General features: G+C 35.8%; 1 protein-coding gene across 1 annotated transcript; it reads left to right on the forward strand.

Annotated features, from left to right (window-relative positions):
* Window positions 1-313: 313 nt before the first annotated feature.
* Window positions 314-20,114, forward strand: LARP7 (La ribonucleoprotein 7, transcriptional regulator). Its single transcript, XM_065877547.1, has 13 exons — window positions 314-463; window positions 6,444-6,647; window positions 7,135-7,235; window positions 7,308-7,391; window positions 7,525-7,689; window positions 7,768-7,861; window positions 7,936-8,283; window positions 8,367-8,511; window positions 10,394-10,545; window positions 11,343-11,461; window positions 14,811-14,970; window positions 15,218-15,309; window positions 19,451-20,114. Exons 2-13 carry the CDS (start codon window positions 6,446-6,448, stop codon window positions 19,529-19,531), a joined length of 1,743 nt encoding a protein of 580 aa, XP_065733619.1. The 5' UTR covers window positions 314-463; window positions 6,444-6,445; the 3' UTR covers window positions 19,532-20,114.
* Window positions 20,115-20,362: the final 248 nt, after the last annotated feature.

The raw sequence follows: 20,362 nt of genomic DNA on the forward strand, positions 1-20,362 counted from the left end.
ACCACCTCTCGCTCAAAACTCCAGCCTAACCCTCCTTACTCCCCGGAAACCCCGTGAAACAGTTCACTTCACCCATCTATTGCACAAAATACATTTTCGAACGTCTCCCGCGAAAAGCCGTGACGTCATCCACTCGCGACCACACCAGATCAATCTCCAATATTTAGCCCGCCCAAACCGCCCAGGCGAAAACCGCCGTTTTCAAACTGCCAATCAAATTCTTCATCGTCTGCGAGCCTCCGCAGCGGCCGCCTTCTCCGATGCCCCGCCCCGCACGCTGAGGCAGCCCACGCCTGTGACGTAAACGACAATCGCACAGTCGCTGGGCCTGTCTTTTCCGAGGCGTACGGAAGAACGCTGTCGCTCCTCCTATGACGCGAAAACAACTACGACTTTAAGGATCGGGAGACGGGAAGAACTGGAGGACGCAGTCTCTGGCCCTGTATTTTGGGAGTTGGACGGAGTAAGTTCTAAGTGGATTATAGGGTCGCCCAGGTTAGGTGAGGTCTGAATTTCTCTCAGTCCTTTTTTATGCAGCCCATTCTAACATCTGTCCTTCTCACCCCGCCCCCTCCCATCAACCGTCAGTTTGCTCGTCGTAGTGCTCTGTGCGCACGCGCAAAAGTCCTCCGGCAGCCCTTGTAGTTCCCAATTTTCAGTGATTGGGGGCGCGTGTTGTCCGGTGTTGGAAGGTTCGGGGCCGTCCAGCGTTTGGCGGCGTCCGTGCCGGAAGGACGGGTACCGAGAGAGGCAGTAGTCGAAAGTGAAATTGCTTTACTTCACAGGTTCGAGTTTTGCTGGCTAAAAGATAACGAATGTGAGGACTTGTATTTTAAAATTAAGTCATTTTCTTTCTCAGAACTTTAGTCCTTGTCATTCAGAGAGCTGAAAATCCAGTTATGGAAGGAACAAATAATAAGCGTTAAATAGTGTACCGAGTACGTTAATAAACTTACTTAAGAGAAAACAGATGAGGAGGCAGTTGATTACGGGAGACGTGGTAGTGGAAGGCTAGAAAGAGTAAGATACCATTTAACCTGGGCCTTGAAAATTGTATAGAAGTTTATAAGGCAAGGAAGACGAGAAGACTCATTTAAAGCGAAGGCCCAAGAGACAAGAAAGTGGGTACTGCTGAATAGTCAGCTGTGACTAGAACAATGGTTCTTAACCTTTTGGGCACACCATTTCCTTTTAAAACATGATTTTAAAGCTATGGATGAGCCTCCCAGGAAAATGCATGTACATGTGAAAACATTTTGCTACAAATTTTTCTAAGAAAAATTGTGGAAGACGTTGAAATGGCCCATAATATATGTATGTGTGTGTATATATATATATATATATATATATATTCACACACACATATATGTGGTGTCTTGTCTAGCTCACTGTTCCAGGTTATCTCTGCCTTTCATCGTCATTGAGCTATTTTACAATTGTGTAAGTTGTAGAAAACAATAATGGAAATCATTCTTGCAATTATTGCCTTGATTAGTATTGCAGTCTATTTTAACAAATTCATTTCAACATTCCTGATTGCTTGTACTTGTCTAATTTTTGAGTTCTCCTTTGAAAAGGAGTTTTTGAGTAACTCCTTTTAACCAGGAGTTAAAAACTCCTGGTTTTTAACACTTGGCTAGTTCCCTAGTTAATTGCTTAAATAAAATCTTTGACATGTGATCATTTTATATTTGTAGAAGAGTCATGATTTCACCTTTTCTTTAAAATTTATCTTTTGAAAATTTCATGGGATTCACAAGAATTCTTGAAATCCATCACAAATTCCAGGGACTTCAGATTAAGGATTTCTGAGTCAGAACATAGAGCACATGGTAACAGGTTGCAAGAAGGTCTACTAAAAAGTAGGCAGTGTGGGAGTCAAGCATACCTGAGCTTACTTACCCAGCTAGCTTTAGCCAAGTCACTTAATCTTTGAGCCTTTGTAAAAAGAAGTTAAAAGAACCTAGAGGGATTATGAGGATTTAAAACAACGTATGTAAAGTAACTGACATTGTTACACGGTAACTTTTATTTGTTTAAAGCCCATGAAACCAGTTCATTCATTTAACAATTTTTTAAAACTACAGATTATGTTACTAGAAGGTGCTGAGGAGTTTCTAATGTTGGAAGTTTTAATGTCAGAGTCAGAAAATTAGATCTGTGTTTTAGACAAGTTACACAGCTTCTGTGAAGGATGGATGACTTCTAGAACAATTTATAAACTAGTTCCATACTGTTGTGATAGTAGTTGTGGAAAACACTGGATGGAGATAAGGGCCATTCCAAAGGTTGAATTGGTAGTACTTAATAACAGATTGGTAAATGATAATAAATAATAATGCTTACATATTATTGAGTGTGTGCTATATAGCAGCAATGGGAAGTGGTTTATTTATTTTGATTAATTCTTACAACTCTATTATGGAGGTATAATTTTTATTCACATTTTATAGACCACGGAAAGGTAACTTGGTCAAAATCCATACAGCTAGTAAATAGCTTGATTGGTTAACTAAATGGAATATGTCATCCTTAAATAAAATGAGGATGGTGAGAAGAGCAGTCATGGGTAGGAAAGATAATAAGTTTGATTTTGAATGTATGGAATGACAACACACATATTTGTTATCATAGGACATTGAGAAAGTAAACTGAAGATCAAAATTGTAACAAAAATACTGCCATGTAACTTCCTGATCTTCTGCACCCATTGTGTAGGGAAACTAACTTGTACCATAGCTTGTTATTTCCTGTTTAATTCATGTCTTCCCCTAAAGTGAAGGTATATTTGATTATCTATAGAATATATATATATATTTTTTATTTTAGAATATATTTTTAAGATTAAAATTTGCAGATGAGTGTTATTCACACTAGGCAAGATTTTCTGAACTTAATTCTCCAAGCCACAAAAAATTCTTTAGGAGAAGGAAAGAAGGAGAGTATCTGGGCTGAGATATGAGAATGATGGGAAAAGTCTGATTTCTGGGAGAATTGTGACTTTCTGTGCTTATGCAGTTCTGTCCGCTATTTCCTTAGATGGTGGCTTTGAGGATGCAAAGAAGTGGAGAGCTGGTAGTCTGCCCTCTATAATTTGTAGTTTTTTTAGAAGGGAAAGTTAGCTTGGACCCTGCTGTAGTGACAGTCATACCCTAAATTTGACCCCCTAACAAAATAACTTGAAATGCTTAACACTTTACAGTTTATTAGATCCTTTTAGTCTCTACCTTCATAGTGTTTATATTCTAGTGAGGCAGACAGGCAATAGAATTATAATTCCACTTAGGGATAAGAGGATACAAGTGTAGAAAGTGGTGACTGAGGGGGCGGGTAGGGTTAAGGTTGGCTGGGAGGGGATATTTTAGATTGGGTGAAAGAGAAAGCCTCTTTGAGAAAGTGACATTTGCAGAGACCTGAATGAACAAGGAAGTAATCCCTGCAGGTGTGGCAGGGAAGCTAGAGAGCAACGGGAGCCTTGATGGGAATGGCCTTAGCTTGTTTAAAAAGGAACAGAAAGGTGGTGTGTTGTGGTTGGAATGAGCACTCTGGAAGAAGTTGCGAGTGATGAAGTTAGAGCGAGATCCCCAGGCCAGATGGAATAGGGCCTGTAGGCCACAGTAAGGGTTTTGGATTCTATTCTGAGTGTGATAAGAAACCTGTGGAGGATTTTGTTCAAGAGATTGACATTTTATTTACGTATTTAAATGATTATTCCAGCTGCTATCTGGAAAATTGATGATAATGGAAGAAGAGTAGAAGCAAGCAAATGTTAGGATGTGTTTGCAGAAGTTCAGGCAAGACACCGTGATAGCTTGGAACAGGTGGTTGTGATGGAAGAAATGAGAAAGATTCATATTCAGTATGTATTTCGAAAAGGTAGAGCTAACAGAAATGCTAATGAATTGGCTGTGGGGTGTGAGGAAAGAAGAATTAAGAAGGATTTCAGTGTTTTTGCCCTCTCAGCAATTTTGTCTCTGGTGTTTTCTGAGGTGGGGAAAACTAGGCAAAAAATAGGTTTGTTAAAATTAGAGAGTTCAATTTCTGCCAATTTAAGCTTGAGATATGCAAGAAATAAACAAGTGAAGAGGTCAAATGGACAGTTCCATGTTGGAATGGGGAGCTAATGGGAAAAGTCAGGGAGAAGATAGATTTATGAAACATCAGCATAGAGCCAAGGAGCTTCAAGCCAGACGCCCTCTGAAAGGAGGTCTGTGTAGATAAGAAGGGGGCTCAGGACTGAATGCAATCCTAGGCAGCATGTAAAGGTAGAGCGGAGTAGGAGGGTCCAGAAAAGGAAATAGAAGAAGACGCCTGGAAGCTAAAGGGAGAATATGTTTTCAGTGAGGGAGTTACCCACTGCGGATGCTGCTGAGAGGTCCGGTAGACAGCGGAGATAATTGTTTTCAGTTTCATTAGAAAGGTGGAAAGGAAAGCCTGACAGGATGGGTTGGAGTGGGAGTGCGAGGTGAGGACTGTGGTTATGCAACACTGAATGACATCTGATTGTCTTTCTAATGATAAATTCTGACATATTCCTCCTTTTTTTTTTTTTTTTTTTTGCGTTACGAGGGCCTCTCACTGTTGTGGCCTCTCCTGTTGCGGAGCACAGGCTCCGGACGCGCAGGCTCAGCGGCCATGGCTCACGGGCCCAGCCGCTCCGCGGCATGTGGGATCCTCCCGGTCCGGGGCACGAACCCGTGTCCCCTGCATCGGCAGGCAGACTCTCAACCACTGCGCCACCAGGGAAGCCCCATATGCTAGTTATGCTAGCATCATCTAAGTAAATACTTAATTACTTGTATATTTAAAAAATTGGTGCTTAGCCAATCAGCGGAAGCGTATTCTAAAAATACCAGAATACTCTTCTATTGACTTTGGTGAGAATGCACATTTAGTTGGAGATTGAAGTGAAATGCATTAATGGCTTTGTACTCTCTTACTGGATGTCACTTTGAAACACTATTTCTGGTACTGTCTGCAGCATCACTGCTGCAGTGACAGATTCTAGTTGACAGTCAGACTCAGGAGACACAAATAGGCTTTAATCTAATACTGTGTTTACTGAGCTTTAAAGGATGCAAGGCAGAAGATACAGTAGGGACAGAATCTTCATCTCATCTGGAGTCCTAGCCCCAGCATTTACTCAAATCCACTGCTTCCCCTGCCCCCAGCCCCCCCATCTACAGTAGACAAGTATGGCTTCCACAGATAAAGGCAAACGGTGTTTTGGGTCACCTTGATATGTAAAAGCTTTAGCCCTTTTGCCCACCAATCTACTGTGTCATTCTGGTCACAGCCTTAAGGACTGCACACCAGCTAATAGCAGCACCCAACCCAGTGCGACAGAGGAGACAGATGACTCTCCCCATTTGTCTTAATGCTCCCGTTTCCAAAAAAACCATGTTATGGGAGACCGACGTTATTCTTAGGCAAGGCTGCATCACCCCAGGCCTCATGTTAAGCCTTTGCTCATCTACTCATTTTTGTGTGCATACCTTTAGTGATTCAACTAAGATGACACAATTCATTCAGCAAATTTTTGAATGAGTACTGTGTACCAGGGACTGGGGATTCACCAGTAAGCAAAAGAGACAAAAATCTGATTTCATCAATCTTACATTCTAGGAAGGATAAAGAATAAACAAATGTATAGTAATAGGGTTATGGGAGATCTCACTGAAGTGACATTTGAACAAGACTTAAGCAAGTGAGGAAGGAAGCCATGTTATCTAGGGGATAATTTTAGAGAGAATAGCAAGTTCAAAAATCCCTCAGTTCAGTTTGCCAGTTGAGTTGTAGCTACAGCTAGAAAAGCAGCATGGCTGGAGCGGAGGGAGCAAAGAGGCATGCACAGTGACTTGAGGAATGAAGGGGTTGAAAGTTGCTGACCAAGAAATAAACACTGGGACAGGAAGGTCACCTGAAAAAGAGATGGTGGATTCTGTGACTTGTCAGTTGAATTCTGCTTCTAGTAAACAAATTAACATGTTTAAAAATCAAGAATCAATTTTTATTTCATTAGAAGTTGTATTTTAAAATGCAAATAACTTTTGAGGTTTTTCAAAATGAAGAATGTTTCAGTTCCTAATGTTATACTTTAAGATATAAATGTAGACATAAATTATACTAGGATAATCTGGTTCTGCAGTTTAAGACATAAAATACTGAAGCTGTGCTCCGTAACATAGGAGGTAAATTATTTTAAAAGTAAAAACAAGGCCAAATGAGAAGTGAACGAGAAAGAACTAAAAAAAAAAACCACTCAAGAAGGCCAATGAAAGTTTCCTCAGCTGATGTGAAAAATGAAAAGTGTTCCCCTGAAGTTTGTTCTCTGGCAGTCAAATTTGAGTCCATTTCCCTTCAGACAAAGGCTAAACTAAACATTTTTTCTGTATTACTAATTACTTGTACTGAGTTGATATTTACCTTTTTCCAGTTGACAGGAATGGAAACTGGAAGTGGAAATCAAGAAAAAGCACTGGAAGAGGAAAGCACTGAAAAGAAAAAAGAAGTAGAAAAAAAGAAACGGTCTCGGGTAAAACAGGTGCTTGCAGATATTGCAAAGCAGGTGGACTTCTGGTTTGGAGATGCAAATCTTCACAAGGATAGATTTCTTCGAGAGCAGATAGAAAAATCTAGAGATGGATGTAAGTTTGCTTCAGTGTATAATTGAACTAGTTTTAAGAGGTGTATCTACTTCTAAGATAGTGTATGTAATGTAGTGTATATAGCATCAAATCCACCACGCTTGTGTAATGTGTATAATTTTACAAGAACTATTGTAGGCCACTTTTTATAGCCTTTATATTTTTACAGTTAAAGACTCACTAGGCCTCTAGCAAGTTAAAAGCAGATGAACATTTACCACGCATGTTTATTTGAGAATACATAGAGGTATATGCAGGATTCAGACAGAAAGGCATTTTACCTAGTCTGCATTTCAAAACACCTTTGACTAGTTTTGAAGGGAAGTTGTATCAGTTTTCTGTTATGAATGTATAACCGTGACCAGTAGGGCTGTGTCTAACTTAAGGGGCAGATTTAATTCATCCCAAGTACCATTTATCCTGCCGGTTTATCTTTTTAATGTTTTCTTTTTAATTATATTTATTCACTTTAACTTGTTTTCATTAGATGTCGATATATCACTTCTTGTGTCATTCAACAAAATGAAAAAATTGACCACTGATGGAAAGTTAATAGCCAGAGCACTGAAAAATTCAGCTGTTGTAGAGGTAAGAATTGTTACAACTTATTATGTCACATAGTATTGTATTAGTGTATTAACCTTATGTACTGTTTTAAAGCTGGATTTAGAAGGCACCAGAATCAGGAGAAAAAAGCCTCTGGGTGAAAGACCAAAGGATGAGGATGAGCGGACTGTGTATGTGGTGAGCCATTTTTCTGGAAAAGCGCAGAAGTGTTGTCCCCAAAAAAACAACAGAAACATTTTAATATTCAGTTAAGTAAAACTTTATTCTAAGATTTAACATTTTATTTAATATTGCTTCTAATTTATCATAGGAATTACTTCCCAAAAATGTTAATCACAGCTGGATTGAAAAAGTATTTGGGAAATGTGGCAATGTTGTTTATATAAGTATACCACATTATAAGTCTACTGGAGATCCAAAGGGATTTGCCTTTGTGGAATTTGAGACAAAAGAACAAGCAGCAAAAGCTATTGAGGTAGGTCCAGAACCTAAAACAAAGGAAAAGAAAATAACCAACTGTTTTAAATAGTAACAAAATTTTATTTCATTTCAGTTTCTTAATAACCCACCAGAGGAAGCACCAAGAAAACCTGGTGTATTTCCCAAGACAGTGAAAAACAAGCCCATTCCTGCCCTTAGAGTAGCTGGTGAGTTATTAAATATTTTTAAAGTAGATGTAGTTGAAGTAAAATAATAAATAATAAAAAGAAAATTGTTACAGAAGAAAAGAAAAAGAAAAAAAAGAAGAAAGGCCGAATGAAGAAAGAAGACAGTATCCAGACCAAAGAGTCAAATATGGACCCAAGCAAGGAAAGCGTCTGTAAAAAAAGATCGAGGACCACATCTGAGGGCTCTGAAGTAGAGGTTACTGAACCCCAAAAACCACCCACCAAGAAGAAGAAAAAACGAGAAAGAACTGAAGTATCCAGCTTACCTTTAGGCAAAACAGGGAAGAGAAAGAGAAGTAGCTCTGAAGATGCAGATTACTTAACTCCCAAATCAAAACTTAAAAAAGTGGCTCAGAAAGACAACATTAAAAAAGCTTCAGAAGTTTGTAAAGAAAACAAAGGTATTTCTAACTTTAAGCTTACGATTAGATAAATAAGGTTTTCTTTTTTTCTTAACTCACGTCTTTATTGTTTTTTAATTTAGAATTAGAAGTCTCTACTGAAGAGGAAAAAGACACTGGAGATATAAAAGATGGATCCCTCTTGAAAGCAAAAAGAAAGCATAAGAAAAAGCATAAAGAGAGGCATAAAATGGGAGAAGAGGTTATACCATTACGGGTACTATCAAAGTAAGTCAGCGGTACAAATTATATTGTTGGCGTTTGACACACTCCATCACCATTGCTAAAGTGCAATTCCAATTTGTATTGAACAGAGTTGCATATTAGCAACAGTAATGGCCTGAAGCCATGATCTGCAGACAAGTTGCTTTAATACGATTGGGGTTTAAAAAGGAACCACCACACTAAAACATGGAAGCACTTATTTTTTATCAAGTCACAGCAAGTGCCTCCATGTTAAAGTAGAGGGTGTTCCTTAATAAATTTAGAAGTAGAGCTTTAATGTATCATAGACCGGCCATTGAGTTAAGTACTCCTGAAGTTTTCTTGAAGTTAAAATGAAAAAGGAAGACTTACCATCACTAAAACATGGAAGCACTTACTTTTTTAGTTTCAAAGCAAGTACATCCACGTTTAAGTGGTGGGGAGCCCAGTCTTGGGAAGAAAAATAAAAATCATGAATGTCCTTTGACCTGTAAAGAAAATTTAGAAAATAATCTGGGATCAGAACAAACGCGTCAGTTTGGACCTGTCCGACAAAGATATCTTAAGTTAAATTAAGTAAAATTTCATTGTAAGGATTATATATTTTTACCCTTTATTCAAAATTTAACAAGCAATGCTGTATTTTCATTATTTTCAGAGCTTCATTAGTAGCCAGCTTCAACAGCTTATCCTATAAAAATAGATCTGAATCCTTGAAAGTGTCGGTTTGGGGACACCTCCACTGAAACATGGAAGCACTTACTTTTGTTTTACACAGCAGGTACCCCCATGTTAAAGCAAAGGGGATCCCCTTGGCTTCTGTAAATTAGAAAGGTTGATATCTCGAATCCGGAGGCATAATTTGGATTCACTTCTACTAAAACATGGAAGCACTTACTATTTTAAAAGTCACAGAAAGTACTTCCATGTTAAAGTTAAAGGGAGTCCATCTACTCAAGGGGTGAGAGATAAGTAGAAGAAAGCAAATGGCATACCTTTTAGAAGAGAGTTTTTCTTAACCTTCCTGGATTACTTTCCAAAGAATCCAGTTTTCCTCTTGGAGGGTTAAAAGGCAAGGACTTTGGGTACTTCTATTTATACTATTCTTAACTCCTGAATTCCTTTTGCCTTTTTATCTCAGAGAATCATTACAAGAGCCCTTTGTTATTCTAATGTATCAGCTCTCAGGGAATGTATGGTCCTGGGTGGGTCTGGATACTTTTTTTTTTTTGAAGTATACAGATGTCAATGTTAACAGCTAAAACCATTACCACAGATATTCTCCTCTTTTAAAAAAAAAAAAAAAAATCCCCTATCTGCTTGTTTGATGGCATAGATTAGGGTAACAATGAGTGCTCCTGCAGAGCCAGGCGAGGCATTGTGTTTCTATCTGGAGGAGCTCTAGCTGTTTGAAGAAACATCTTACACGTTAAATGTATGTAAATAAATAAATTGCTTCCATGGGGTGTTTTTTTCTTCTTAGAAATTCCTTTTGACTCAAGTAAATACTAAGGAATGTTGTCTCTCAAATTGGAAGCAGTTTAACAAATCTTTAAATTTTAATTTCTCATTTTTTCCCCAGAGTTGACTGACTTTTCTAGTAAATGTTACTAGTTAATTAATTCAATACTTTTAGTTTCATCAATTCAAATATTTGAAACATACTCAAGAATTGAATCATCAAATATAAAACATTTAATCTGAATGTTGGGGCAAAGGGAACTCCCCTTTGCTTGTTTGCCAGATGGACTTAGAGCCCAGGAAATAATTTGAGTGTAAGTGTTTAAAGAAAGAAAGGTTGGGAGGAGGAGTGATTGTAAGTCACTGAATGTCTGTATTAGATACTTACTTTTTATTTAATGATCTATTGTCACTATTTTAAAAGTACAGTGTTTTTTCATTATAGGACCCAATGGCTGGATTTGAAAAAAGAGTATTTAGCACTGCAAAAAGCTAGCATGGCTTCTTTAAAAAAAACAATATCCCAGATAAAATTAGAGTCAGAAATGGAAACAAACCATGGAGTACCTACTAAGTCCGAAATGAAAAATGACAAAAGTAAGCATCACTATGATAGTTTTTGTAGCATTCTATTGTACTTACACTAAATGTACTTTCTGAGTTATTACATGATCAACTTTAGTTTTAAAAACTTGATTATACAATGGTTGTTATTAGAAAAATTACTGATTTGTCAAGTTGTCCAGACGTGTGATTTATTCTTAACATAAGAATATTTGAAGGGTTCATTTTAAACAGAATCTTTTTTAATCATATAAGTTTTCTCTACAGTTTTCATTATTAATCAAATTTAATAATGAGTACCTAGTTTGAGTTGAGCAGGTTTTTAGAAACAAAGCTGATAATTTCTCACCTGACATGTTATTCCTTGGTATTAACCACAAGCAGGAACAAATTAAAACAAGATTTTTGTGAAATCTTCAATATTAGGATATATTTTAAATTCCAGTAAGTTGAAAATATAAATTTCACATTTGAATTGTAATTTATATACAATATTCTTATATATTTTCCTATGCCTGTTTATTTCTTCACTGAGTAAAGCACTTTGTTACTTGGTTCATTGAAAAGGAGCTTTTTTTTTTTTTTAAGGTTTTACAAGTGCTCTTCTAATGGTAAAAGTTTGCATTTACAATAATAAAGGTTTTTGTATTTTACTTCATGGTGATCTGCAATAAATAGTATAACTTACAACATAATGACTTTATGAGTAAATTTAAATTAATTATTTAAATCATGCTGAGAAATCATTATTGTTATTCTAAAGTGGGCCTCCTAAGGGTTAAATTATTAAGTGTAAGAGATTTATTTCTGGTCTTCTTCTTTTCAAACAGCAGACAGTGAAGAGGGTGGTCCCCAGGAGAAGGTTAATACAGAAGGACCACAGTTTGTGAGTGGTGTGATTGTGAAGATCATTAGCACTGAGCCTTTACCTGGCAGGAAACAAGTCAGGGTAATGCTTTTGTATCCCCAGGATAGTTGTTTCTCTTTCCTCTAAAAAACTCCCCCATGTGAAGGTGTTTTGAATGTGGAAAATGAAGCAAATCAAATTAGAATTTGTTCTCTTGTGGTAAACTGATTACTGGTTTTGATTCCATAATAACCCTTAAGTTTGACTTGAAGCTAATTCTAAAGACTGAAATTCCTCACTGGATCAAATTTACAGTGAACATGGTTTAATCCATTTATAGGAAAAGTGCAATTTGTACTTATTTTTATTGGTGCCCTTAATGGTGGTTGTATAGTTGGACGAGGAAACCATACTATAGTTATAACTAATAGGGTAGATAAAGTAAAATGTTTTCCAGTATTCATTTTTTAGGGGACTTCCTCTGTTTTCAGGAAAACCTAGAGAAACTAGATTTTAGGAAAATACTTAGTGCTAAAACTTTTTAAAATATTTAATCAACATTAGAGTTGGTTTGAAATTATTTTTAAAATAAAATTGTAATTATCTGCCGTTGTCTGGTTTGGAGCAAACTAGAGAATTTGTAATTTGTTTTCATTAGAGCTCTTAGCTTTCAATAGATTCCTAAAAGATTTTGTGACTTAAAACAAGTCAGAACGATTTTGGAATAAAAGGGTTAATGTGCATATTTTTCACTTTCCATGGACTTAGTTTATTTTTGTCTTAATGAATCCTCTTGGGAATAGAAATTTTTTTCCTGAAAGGCAGTTTTTTTTGGAGAAAAGAGCCTTTAAAATTTTTATTTTTAAAAATTTTTGGTATTTTTAATCCATGCTGATTATTTTAAAAATTTGAAACAATTACAGAAAAGTGTAAACTATTTTCCAAAGCTCCAAAAATTTTACATGCATATGCAAATAAATCTTTATTTCTACACAATTTACACTTTAAATTGCTATTCATACGGTACTAGTCTTCTTTTTTCACTTTATAAAGTTATCTTCTACAGCATTTTGTACCAGCACAGCAATATTCCTTTCTTATTCACATATTCCTTTGAGTGAGAGTACCGTATTTTATTTACTTTTAAACCTTGTCACCCATTTAGGTAAGACGCTTTCTTTTTAAACTATATAACATGTTCTGTAACATAGCAAATATATTTAAAATTCTTATACTGACATCAGCACCATGTAGTATATTGTTTTGCTTTTGCATAGACTCTTAGCAGTCACATTTTTTGACTTGCATAACCATTAAGGTTGCTCATTGTAACCATCTGTAAGCACTCTTCATCTGAAACTCTATCCCCTAAAATCCTGTAGCTGTCACTAACACAAAATTTAGATTCTCATTACAGTATTAAACCTGGTCAATCCCAAATTGGTATTACCAGCTTGCATTTCAAGTTTGGTCACAGTATAGACTTTCAAATAAGAAGGATAAAAAATTGAGGATGTAAACGCTGCTGTGGTTAGTCAGATTGAAAAAGATTTAACAGAAAAATTACACAAAGTTTGTTATTTGGAATGACTGACGTAGGTTTAATTATATTTATCAAATAGCTTTTATTATCTAAATGGTAATTATGTCAATTATAGATTCTTCATTTATGATCACCAAAATCGTAAAATAACTGCATTAACCAAGTTAGTAATTACTTACATTTTGCTGGAACAAAAACTGAGCTAGGATTGTTACTGCTGTCTGTGACTTGCCCATGTGATTACCAGGTTAATTTGTCATTCTAAGAAGGGTTTTAAATCCGGAGATTAGCCTGACATTATAATGGATATTTAGTAAATATCTTTTGAATTGTAGTAATCTAATCTGTCTGATAAATCAATTATAAAACTCTCACTACTACCAATGAACACATTAAAATTTCATCACTTCATACCATAGTTTCTTGCTTTGTGTCTAAATTTAATACTGATTAGATAAAGAAATGGGAAGAATTAGCAGGTGTATTTCTCTCCAGTTCTCTTAATTTTTTTTTCATTGAATTAGCATACATTTATTAAGAGCCTATTTTGTGATAGGCAGTGTTTTAAGTGTTGGGATGAATTAAGATATAGTCCCTGGCTTGTACATAAGCACAGGTTTTTACTACTTTATAAACTTTTCTTATGAAAATATATTTCCAGGTATTGCTCAGTTCTTTTTGTAATTCATACTTTAAAAATCCAATGTCTAAAAGTAATCTAGGGAATCCTCTGGCGATTCACTAGTTAGGACTCCGCGCTCTCACTGCCGAGGGCCCGGGTTCAATCCCTAGTCGGGGAACTAAGATCCCACAAGCTGCATGGCAGGGCCAAAGAAAATAATAAATGTTTTAAAATAAATAAATAAAAGTAATCTAAATTAGTTGTGCCTTGAAATTTTGGGTTAAAACTAAAGGAGGTGAGGTAGGTAAGGCTTTTTTCCCCCAGTTGGGAACCTTCAGTTATTTCTTTTAGCTTTATGAATGGAAGTTGATGAATTAAGAATTAGTGTAACATTCCTGCATAATTGCATTGCGTACACTCTAGAACATGCTGTGAAAAAAAAAAAAGACTAGGAATGCAGGAATCTTGTTAATTTGCCCTCACAGCAGGCCGTATAGGTAAAACTTTTCCTTGCTGTGTGACTCAACTTGTTTAGAAGAGGTTGCTTAGGTGTTTTTATCACAGAATAAAAGCTCTTGAACTATCTGTAGTCCCATAGACTACTTGGGAACTACTTTGTATGTTCCTTGAAATGTTTTTCACAAGTGGTTATAAAAAGTTTACATATATTTTAAGTCATAAGTGATTTGGTACAGGTAAGTGGAAACACACCTTCCTTCATCCCTTTTCGATTTTGTTTGTTTTTAATTTTACTCTTTAACTACACCCAGACTTGGAAACCTTCTTCTGAATTTGGAGTTGTATTTGTACATTCTGCTCTACAAATCTCTTTTCCTTATGCAATATTCCCATGCCAGTTAAGATTTTAAGGATGCCGTTGAAGGAAGGAAAGTTATTATTAGAGTTGATGTTAAATTGGTTCTCAGCTTTGTCCAAGTCACTTTTTAAGAGCATTCGTTTTGGGGGCTTTTATTCTTTCTCTTTTTCTGTTTTTTTTTTTGGTTTTTGGCGGCACTGTGTGGCTTATGGGATCTTAGCTCTCCGACCAGGGATTGAACCTGGGCCCTCAGCAGAGAGAGCACAGAGTCCTAACCACTGGACCTCCAGGAAATTCCCCATTTGTATATATTTTAGAAGAAATGTTTGATATAGGATAGTTTCTCCTCATTTTAAATGACATATGGCTCAATTTTATAATAGATTCCAGTACAGCCATTGGAATAATTTTAGAATTATATTGAAACATTTTTGTTATTTACTTTAAGCCTTTCTAAACTCTAACGCAGGATACTTTGGCAGTAATCTCAGAAGTTGTTTATGTTGATTTGCTGGAAGGAGATACAGAATGCCATGCTAGATTTAAAACTCCTGAGGATGCTCAAGCAGTAATAAATGCATATACGGAAATTAAAAAGAAACACTGCTGGAAACTAGAGATTCTTTCTGGTAAAACTTTATAGAACATTCTTTTTCAACAATTCTTATTGTGGGGTGATTATTTTATAATTTCTGAGTTTGGCTAATGAAACTACGTTGTTGGGGTTTTTTGGTACTATAATATGCATGAAGTAGCATTAATAAAATGAGACTATTCCGGTTCGGTTGTTGACAATATAAAGCCTTGAATATGTTTCTTCATCTGTATCCTTATGATCAGCATTTTCGTGGGGTTTTTTGTTCTGTTTTTTTTAAGGTGACCATGAACAGAGGTATTGGCAGAAGATTTTGGTAGATAGGCAGGCCAAACTTAATCAGCCTCGTGAAAAGAAAAGAGGCACTGAGAAGGTAATCATATTTGTTTTTTTTATTTCTCTAGATTTTGAAATATACGAAATTAGAATTATTTTCCACACAAGCATACATAAGTTTATCTTTTTTAAAAAAGAAAATAGTGATGTAATTTAAATTTCTGGCTGCTTTCATTTATGGCTTTGTGGTGAATGATTATTTAAAGATTGTCTTAATGGTAAAAAACACAATGTATTTAGATTGTACTTTTTAAAAATATGAGCCTCCACAGATAAGATTGAGAGACTATGCATAACATTCCCTGTAGCAATGGTAAGCTTTATTCCTTTTTCTCTAGGCTAGCTGACAAGTGAAAGAAACAAACTTAAATAAGTACATTAAATAATTTAAAGCAAGCCTCTCTTTCAATAATTTTATTTTAAATGACACTAAATTTATCAGATATTTATTGTTGCTAGTAAGCTGTCTAGTTTATTCTTTTAAAACATTATTGTACATGTAAAGGTTAGAACATCTTAAAGTGCTTAGAATAAAATAGGGCACATAATAACTGTGCCTTATTATGTGCACATAATAATAGTAATAAAAAAAAATAATAGTAATATTACTAGTATAAATTTTTTAATGTATATTGTAAAAATCGGTAAAATACGGAAAGATGTACGTACATCCTTTTATGATTGATTAGCACTTGAAAGGTCATACTTCCTGTATTCTAGGTTTGTTGCTTTAGGGTCCTATTTATAAAATTCTTTGTTGTTTTTTTTTTAATTGGAAAATTAAGTTTTTTCATCAGCATTAGATAGCCTAGGATTCATTGGAATTTCAGATGATTTAGGAGGAGGTTTTCTACTGGTCTTTGTTAATTCTGTGAATGTGGACTGAATTTGCTGAGATGGGGAGGCCTCCCTTCTTAAGGACTCTTTCAGGTTCATGAGGTGTTAATTTCAAAGCCTGCTTGAGAGTATTTAAATGTTAAAATCATTAATCCAGAACTGACAACTGAAATGAAATCATTTTGTTAAATAATGCTTATCCTTCTAATTGGTGTGAAATTTCATTTAAATTGTATATATTTTTAAAACTAGAAATCAGAAAGTTTATTTTTCAGAAAAATTCCATCTCCACAAATTAAATTTGAGACAAGGAAATAAACACTGACTTAGGGAATTTTATAAATTGGGTTGGAAAGCAGTGAGTAGTTCTATCATTGGGAGAGTTCTCATTTACCTGTTACACCATCAGGTTTATCATACACATGATTTGTGTGATAAACCTCTGAAAGTATAGACTCCTAGCTAAAGCTATGGATGTAACTAGTTTGCTCATTTCATGAAATGAAAAAAAGGTACCACACAGAGAAGCTTCTCAGAGGAGAGGGGGTTAGACTGTAATTTAGTTTACTTCTTTCTTAATTCATTTAGTTAATATTTTTGGTGCCAGTTTGTGTTAGCCACTGTTCTAGGAACTGAGTATATAGCTGTGAGTAACAAAGTCCCCTTCTTTGTTGAGGCTTAGAGGTAATATATTAATAAGTCAGATGATGACATGTGCTGTACAGAAAACTCAAAAGTATAATGGGATACATGAGATGAGATTGTCTGGGAAGTTCTATCTACAAAGGTGACAGTAGAGGAGACCTTAGGGAAGTGAGCAAGCAAGTCAGGAAAATTTAGATGCACAGGGCTTCCCTGGTGGCGCAGTGGTTGAGAGTCCACCTGCCGATGCAGGGGACACGGGTTCGTGCCCTGGTCTGGGAAGATCCCAGATGCCGCGGAGCGGCTAGGCCCGTGAGCCGTGGCTGCTGAGCCTGCACGTCCGGAGCCTGTGCTTCGCAGCGGGAGAGGCCACAACAGTGAGAGGCCCATGTACGGCCAAAAAAAAAAAATTAGATGCACAGCTTTCCAGTAGGAGGCAACAGAAAGTGCAGAGGCCTTGGGACTTCCCTGGTGGTCCAGTGGTAAAGAATCTGCCTTCCAATGCAGGGGACAAAGGTTTGATCCCTGGTCGGAGAACTAAGATCGCACATGCCATGGGGCAACTAAGCCGGTGTGCCACAACCACTGAGCCCGCCGCCTCAACTAGAGGGCCCAAGTACCACAGACTACAGAGCCCATGCGCTGTGGAGCCTGCATGCCACAACTAGAGAGAAAAAAAACCCACATGCCACAACTAGAGAGAAGCCCGCGTGCCGCAACTAAGAACCGACACAGCCAAAATTATAAATAAAAATATTTTTAAAAAAAAAAGAAGAAGAAAGTGCAGAGGTCTTGAAAGGAGATTGTGAGACTAGGACAGTGTAGCTGGAGTACTGGAAGCAAGCATGTTAGTAATGGAAATTAAGTATTTTAGAAAAAATTAGCAGCCAAAAGTATAGCATAAATACCTCACTGACATGCCAGCCTACCATTTCCACAGTAACATTATACTTGGTCCATAATTGAGTGAAAAAAAAGCACTAAAAAAAATCCTGGTTCTTATTTTCACATTGTGGAGGAGAAGGCTACTGGGGACACTTTCCTGAGCTCTGGTCAGTTTACACAGAATTAAAAGAGAAAAGAATTGGTAGAAATATTTTATTTTCTATGTATGATATTTTTACCCATAAAAATCAAGTACAGATAAGTTAAATTAAGACCTCTGACAAAAGATCAGTAAGATGAAGGAAAGATCTGCCAAAAGGGGTCTGATTCATTCTACCCAGACCAAATCTTTGTAGTGTACCCTATCACTTTGAGCACACTGGTAAAATTAGATAACAGGTACTGGAGACACAGTAAGGTTTTTCTCATTTCTCTTTAGCTTTTAAAACATATTTGAATTTTTTTAATGTTTTTATCAAAATGTTCTTTCCTTTACAAAGTACTGATGGTTAGATATTAAGCAGGTATAGGTGGAATTCATAAAATTTGTGAAGAGCATATCGGTGTGACAGTTTTAAACACTTACATTTTGACTCACTTCACTGATAAAAAGGCTTTTACTTTAATCTGAAAGTGATTTCCTGCCAGTGGCCACTTATCACCAGTTTAAATAAACTATTTTAATGAATACTCATTAGAATATGTGTTTTCAAGAGAATAAAATTTTCATTTCCTCCAAAGCTAAATAAGATACCTTAAGTTTTTTTATCAAGAAATCTTCTGGAATATATGGATATTTTAAATGTTCTTCTGCATTCCACATAATTTCATTTGCTTTCTTTAAAATTTTCAAGTATTTATGTAAGAGTGTAATTAATAAGTACTCTTAATAGCAGTTTCTTATTTGGAATATTTTTTAAATTTGTAAGCAAACCTTTGTGTAGCACTCAGCCCAAAGTATGCTGTCTCATTCAAATAATATATAAATTTTCAAGCACAATATAATTATTAAAGACCACACATCATTTAAGAAGTGTCTTGATAATTAATACTCAAACCCAAAGGGCTATGAAACAACAAATGTTGGTCCTTAAGCCTCCTAAAATGTCAAAAAAATTACCAGCATGGAATGTTTTTTTTTTGTAATTTTATATTGTAGCATAATTGATTAACAATGTTGTGTTACTTTCAGGTGTAGAGCAAAGTGATTCAGTTATACATATACATGTATCTATTCTTTTTTCAAATTCTTTTCCCATTTAGTTTATTACAGAATATTGAGGAGTGTTCCCTGTGCTTTATAGTAGGTCCTTGTTGGTGGAATGATTATTTTTAATTGAAAATTTTTTTAGTAATCTGGAACTAAAATGAGAGGATCTTAGGTAATTCAAAGATTTAATATCTATTTAATAAGCCATAATCTAGACACTTCTCTCTGTAACTGATTTGATGTAAGCTTAATTATCTCATTTGTTTTCTTCTTCCCCTTTTTAAGAAGTTTTTTTTTTTTTTTTTACGGTACCCGGGCCTCTCACTGTTGTGGCCTCTCCCGTTGTGGAGCACAGGCTCCGGACACGCAGGCTCAGCGGCCATGGCTCACGGGCCCAGCCGCTCCACGGCATGTGGGATCTTCCCGGACTGGGGCACGAACCTGTGTCCCCTGCATTGGCAGGCAGACTCTCAACCACTGCGCCACCAGGGAAGCCCTTAAGAAGTTTTATTCAAGCTAATTGTTATGAGATTTTTCTAGTCATAATTATCTTTCTCTTTCTACGTATCCAGTACATTCTAATTTCTGATTTCTTTCTCTGTAGTTAATCACCAAAGCCGAAAAGATCAGACTCGAAAAGACTCAACAAGCAAGTAAACACATTAGATTTTCTGAATATGATTGAAAAAACCATTTTGGTTCACCTCTTAAGATTTCACTGGATGCTAGAGCTATTCTTAGGGAATTCTTTTTTTTTTTTTTTACGGTAGTAATGTGTAATGAATGTTTTTCTAAAACCTACATTTAATTAAAAGAAATAGTTTTGTTCCTTAACTTGTAAACAAGACGTTTGTCCAGAGACAATTACACTGTATACCACAGTTTTTTCATTAAACATTGTATTTGTTGAAATTATCTGATATAAATTAACCTCAAAGTGATTTAGAAAATAAATGTGTTTTGAACATTATATTTTTTTCCAAACATTATCATTAATTTTGCTGTTTTGTATTACAAAAACATTTTTGCAAAAATAATAGTACTACATAAATAAATAGTTTAGGAAATAACGTTTAACAGAGAACTCTCCCTGTAGTTATTATTTTGAAGCTTGCTTTTTCCATTTGAAACATCTTAAATACTTTTTCATGTTGATTTATGCAGAGACGTATGTGTGATATTTCATTCTGCTTATTGCACTTTGCCTATCTGAGCTTCCACTGAACAGACCATATGAACTGTTTCCAATTAAAATGTTAAGTGAGTTTGTTTTCATAAATGAAGCTAATAAACATTTTATTTTGGTTAGACAAAATAAAATGTACCAGATGCTGTGAACACAGAAAAAAAAAAAAAAAATCTAGGAATCAGCCTTAGGCATAACCGAAGTCTGTCATTTTATTCGGGAAAATCACAGAATGATATGTTGAAGGCCTTCCCAGAACTGAACCTGAAGGGCATGTACGTGACTGGCATCTTAATCTCTCACCAGGTATCAGGAAAGTACTCTGGACAG

Source organism: Phocoena phocoena, chromosome 5 (genome assembly GCF_963924675.1).
Source record: "Phocoena phocoena chromosome 5, mPhoPho1.1, whole genome shotgun sequence".
Classification (NCBI taxonomy): domain Eukaryota; kingdom Metazoa; phylum Chordata; class Mammalia; order Artiodactyla; family Phocoenidae; genus Phocoena; species Phocoena phocoena.